The sequence below is a fragment of the Otolemur garnettii genome, unplaced genomic scaffold (assembly GCF_000181295.1).
Source record: "Otolemur garnettii isolate 467f Iridium unplaced genomic scaffold, OtoGar3 scaffold00213, whole genome shotgun sequence".
Classification (NCBI taxonomy): domain Eukaryota; kingdom Metazoa; phylum Chordata; class Mammalia; order Primates; family Galagidae; genus Otolemur; species Otolemur garnettii.
In genome coordinates, this window is record NW_003852608.1 from 362,765 (window position 1) to 367,884 (window position 5,120).

Below are 5,120 nucleotides of genomic sequence, written 5' to 3' on the forward strand. Positions count from 1 at the left end.
CACAGCTCACAGCAACCTCCAACTCCTGGGCTCAAGCAAGTCTCCTGCCTCAGCCTCCCAAGTAGCTGGGACCACAGGCACCCACCACAACATCCAGCTGTTTTTTGGTTGCAGCTGTCATTGTTGTTTGGTGAGCCTGGGCTGGATTTGAACCCACCACCTTAGGTGTATGTGGCTGGTGCCTTAGCCACTTGAGCCACAGGGACCGAGCCTGCATCAACATGTTTTTACCAAGAAGTTTGAATTGTTCAAACACAGTAAGCCATTAATAAATACCTAGTTACATAAATATACATGTAGTAGGAAGGAGCAAGATATGAAATCGAATACAGAAAAATAATTACAGTTCCATTCCCTCTCTAGAGGTTATCATCTAAGCTGCTAGATAGCTATAATGGCTAAGTCTTTCAAAGATATTATAGAGCTAATGTTTTCTGAATAAAATATACTCAAAGGTTCAATTGCACTAATATTTGATATCTCAGGTTATGAATAAGTAATGAATATGTAATATGAATATTACATATAGGGTTAAAAAGGATTTGTATAAAATTTAAATAATTTAAATACAAAATTAAAGAATAGAATTGGAGAAGTAAAATCATTTAAAAATACAAATTCACAAAATTCTTTAGATTCTATAGCATTGGGGAAATTAAATAAGCACATAGGCGTTAACAGGCATATGATAATAAAGATACCCCTCTTCTATAGACCCAGCATAGACTGTCTGAGAAAATGATATTTAAATTATAGTCCTTCTCTATTATAAGACAGCTACTTTCCTAAATGAGAGACTTTTTGTTTTTTTGATAGAGTCTTGCTCTGTCACCTCAGCTAGCGTGCAGGGGCATCAGCCTAGCTCACTGCAGCCTGGAACTCCTGAGCTCAAGTGATCCTCCTTCCTCGGCCTCCTGAGTAACTGGGACTACAGGTGTATGCCGCCATGCCCAGCCTAAAATGAGGCTCTTAAAAGTATCTATGGAATATCTTCCAGGGGAACAAAATGATGCTGTCACATACACATGACATTAATTCCTTCCAACCATTCTTTGAAGTAAGTGCTAAAAGAAACAGATTCACCTCAGTGACAGTATTTTCATATTTACAGCCAACATAAAATCCTTATGAATATCCCATGGTAAAATAGAACCTATGAAACTGAAATTGCAAAACAATCCTGTTCCTTTTAAAATGGAATTTCAGAGCATTGCCATCATACGTTCCAGGCAAACCCCAGCAGACTCTGGCCATGTTACTGAATCTAGCAGAAGCTGCCAAGAGGTCACTGCCACCGACAAAATGATGGTGCTGCTCAAACCCAACAGGGATTTAGGAATTTTGCCCTTAGAAACCTTCCTCTCTTCTATTCAGACAAACCACTGTATTAGTTTCCTCAAATCTAAAAAGTTAGTTTCCTCAATAACTTTTTAGATTTCCAGAAATAAGCACCTTTTCCAGTTGCCCTACAGATATTTTGGGGACTCAAACTTTGTGAGACACTGAAAATTCTATTACGTTCATAGCCAAAAATGCAACCTATCCCAGTTGCTTTGGAGAAGAGGATTAGAAGCAGCAGGTGGTTATTTACCCCTCAGCCCAGAAATGTCCACATTTTGAAAATCAGCAATTCCTTCTGTGGACTATAGACAGATTTTTCACAAAAGTCACATGTATCTTGCAAGTGTTTTTTAATCTCTATGAAATATTTCATTCTGAATATTGAGAAAATACAAATTGTCTTGGTCTGGGAAAGGCACTACCCACCCACCATTTCATTATGCATCTTCATAGCAAAGCCAGCGGCAAAGCTAACAGGAAACATTTCTCCTGGGTACATTGCTTCTCTAAAGTGTCGTGGTAGCCTCCCTCTGTGAGTAACTACAGACTCACTGAGAAAATTTCTGCTCTCATATCAAACACTATCAGTAAGTCTGCTGTTTAAAATTTTATCAGTAAGAATAAAACATCTCACTCTTGCCTGGAGGACCTCAGCTGCTTGTTGACACAGAAAAGCAGCCTTGATTCCCATCTCAGACGAGGGGGCCAAATAAGAGAAACGTCTGGATACAACCAGCCACATTTATCTTAACTTTATTGTTTCTGCAGAAATAGTAGCCTGGGTTCACTTTGCAGACCAGAACTGCATCTAAATTCTATGCTTTCTAGAATCCTAAAACAACTCTCTCTTTTCCTAGAGTCTAGCGTATGGTCTGCCACATTGCATTGGGCCAATAAATCTAAACTTGTTGGAAGGCAGGTTCGTTCCAATTATAGGCTGACTGAGATAGGGCCATGTTTTTATAGAATGCTCCAGCTAAAGAAAATGCCTGCTGCTTAAATAATAGCTCAGAATTTTAAGTATGGCTTTCAGATATTAAAAGAATAGAAGATCTCTCTGCTGTAGTTTAGTCCTCTGTGACCTATGGATTGTAAATTTTATACTGGCTTCTCATCTAGGCAGAAACATTCTGCGAGCCAGGAAAACTGCGGTGAGTATTGATATTTTCTGGCCCTGCCCCTTCTAAAGTAACCTGTGGCAAAACTTCCCTGCTTCTAGAAATGGCATCGTTGGCAACTCCGGCAAGAATCACTAGTGTGATTATGAAGCTTTTTGTGAATCTCAAAGAGACGATAAAGGCAAATAGGCAGACACAGGTCCCAGGATTCCCCAAACCTGTCAGCCTCCACCCTGGTTAAAAGCAGGACTGTCCTGTTTAAGAAGGAACTTGGGAGGGGTATTTGGAGCACGTGGCTCTTCCCTAAAGTGGGAAGACTCTTTGGACGTACCCACGGGAGTAGCCATAGTCATAGGCTGAGGCCGTCTTGACTTCAGAGGCCCGGGAGGACTGCGTGGCCCCAAGACTGTAGGCCTGGGAGGCCTGCTGCTGGTGGGAGGCGGCGGCTGCCTGGCTGAAGGCCTCTGATTCCTGGCGGTGCGCGGCCGAGGAGCGGGTGCTGTAGGCAGTGGAGCCATGGGTGTAGATGGCAGAACGCTTCTTCTCCTGCTGGTAATGGCTCACGGTGGTACGGAGGTCCTTGTTGCGGTAGCTGAGGTCATAGTGCTGGTGAGACCTCTGATAAAAAGGCAAAGCCATCATGTGTCCCTTGGAGGAATCAGGCAACCTGCAAGACAACGACAGTTTCTGAGTGAGCTATGAAAGAACAAAGTCATCTAAACCAACGTATGCGAAGTAATACCCTCATCTTTTCTAACAAGTAAATGGAAATGATGTGAAGTTCAGCTTCACTGGTTATTAAAAAAACTGCCGACTTCGTAGCTCCGATTTGCCCCCTCCTGTCACCGCGCCTTCTTTTCTATGTATATCTGGGAGGTCTTGAGAAAGTTTTTCCACCTCGGCAGTTGTGCTTTCTTCTACAGGCCCTTGATGATACACGTTCGTAATTTTCTGGTGTTTCATTCTGATGGGGCCTTCATTTGGGAGAATACGCAATGATGGAGACTGATGCGATGCTCATTTGCAAATAATTAGTGACCAGAACCTACTATAAGCCTAGGACTATTCCAGCACAGGAAATATAGAAGAAAACAAAGTCCCCGCTCTGATCGCTTTGTACGGAACCATTCTACTGCAGGAGATGGCCAGTAAAGAAAATAAAGTACGAGGTACGTCAGAATGTGCTAAGTGCTATAGTGTACAATAAAGCAGGGAAGAGTGAAGGATGCCATTCTAAACAGCCTCCTTAGGGAGAGTGTCCCTGGAGTGTGACACCCGAGCACGGTGGTATCTGGAGGAGGGGTGTTCCCGATAGAATCACAAATTGGCTGGCAAGGCTGTGGGGGTGTGAGGCAGGGAGGAGGAAGTATAGGAGATGATGTCAGAGGGGTGAAGGGTGTGTGGGGGGGAAAGGCAGGCAGTGTAGGGTCCTACAGGTGATGGTAAGGACCAGGTTTTATTCTGGAAGGGCTGAGAAGCCATTGAAAGGCGCAGAGCTGAGAATTACTGTTGCTGATGCCTGAAGAATAGATTGTTTGGGACAACAGTGAGACCAATTAGAAGGCTATTATGGTTGGCTCAGCACCTGTGGCTCAAGCGGCTAAGGCACCAGCCACATACAGCTGAGCTGGTGGGTTCAAATCCAACCCAGGCCCACCAAACAACAATGATGGCTGCAACCAAAAAATAGGCAGGTGTTGTGGTGGGTGCCTGTATTCCCAGCTACTTGGAGGCTGAGGCAAAAGAATTGCCTAAGCCCTGGAGTTGGAGGTTGCTGTGAGCTGTGATGCCATGGCATTCTACCCAGGGCAACAGCTTGAGGCTCTGTCTCAAAAAAAGAAGGCCATTATGGGCTGAGTTGTGTTCCCCTAAATTCATATGCTGAAGTCCTCATGTCCAGTAACTTCGAATATGGCTATATTTGGAAATAGGGTCTTTAAAGGGGGAATTCAGTAAAATTAGGTCATTAGCTTGAGCCCTAATCCTAAATGACTGGTGTCCCTATAACAAGAGGAAATCGAGACATAGATACATACATAATGAAGGGGGGGACATTTGTTGTCACAGGAAGATGATGGCCAGCCGTCTGCAAGGCAAGCAGAGGCCCACCCCACTGATAACTTGATCTTGGATTTCTAGCCTCCAGAATTGTAAGGAAATAAGCTTCTGTAATACTTTGTTATGGCAGCCCCAGGAAACAAACATAAAGACCACTTCAGTGGTCCAGGCCTGAGACAACAGCAGCAGTAACATGGGAAGTGCGAGAAATAGCTCTGCACAGGCTTTGAAAGTAGAACCAACAGTATTTGCTAAAAAGGTCTGAATTAGGGTATGAAAAAAAAAAGAGATGACTGCAAGATCTTTGCCCAAGCAGTTGGAAGAAGGAAGTTGCTATTAACTGAGATGGGGAGGAATGTGAGAAAACATCGGTTTGGGATATGAGAACGGGAGATGGGGTTGAGTGCTCTGTGTCTGAGCTGCCTGCTGGACCTCAGGGTAGATGCTGAGTGGGAGGCTGACTCCGTGGCTCTGGAGCACAGGTCCGGTGTGGAGAACTGTCTACATTTGGCACTCAACAGCACACGGGTGGGGGGGGGGATTGAAAGCCAAAGAGACAGATGAAAAACATTACCAATGGAAAAGAAAGTCCTAGAACTGAAC

At 44.0% G+C, this 5,120-nt stretch overlaps 1 protein-coding gene across 2 annotated transcripts in view; it reads right to left on the reverse strand.

The window, feature by feature from the left end:
- Positions 1–3,101, reverse strand: part of MYOM1 (myomesin 1) — a 118,465-nt gene extending 115,364 nt beyond the window's left edge. The window contains exon 1 of one of the 2 annotated variants that reach the window (XM_003801614.3): positions 2,791–3,101. In XM_003801614.3, the coding sequence (XP_003801662.2) occupies positions 2,791–3,101 (311 nt within the window). The remainder of the gene's footprint in view (positions 1–2,790) is intronic. The other variant, XM_003801613.2, reaches the window with a different exon arrangement.
- Positions 3,102–5,120: the final 2,019 nt, after the last annotated feature.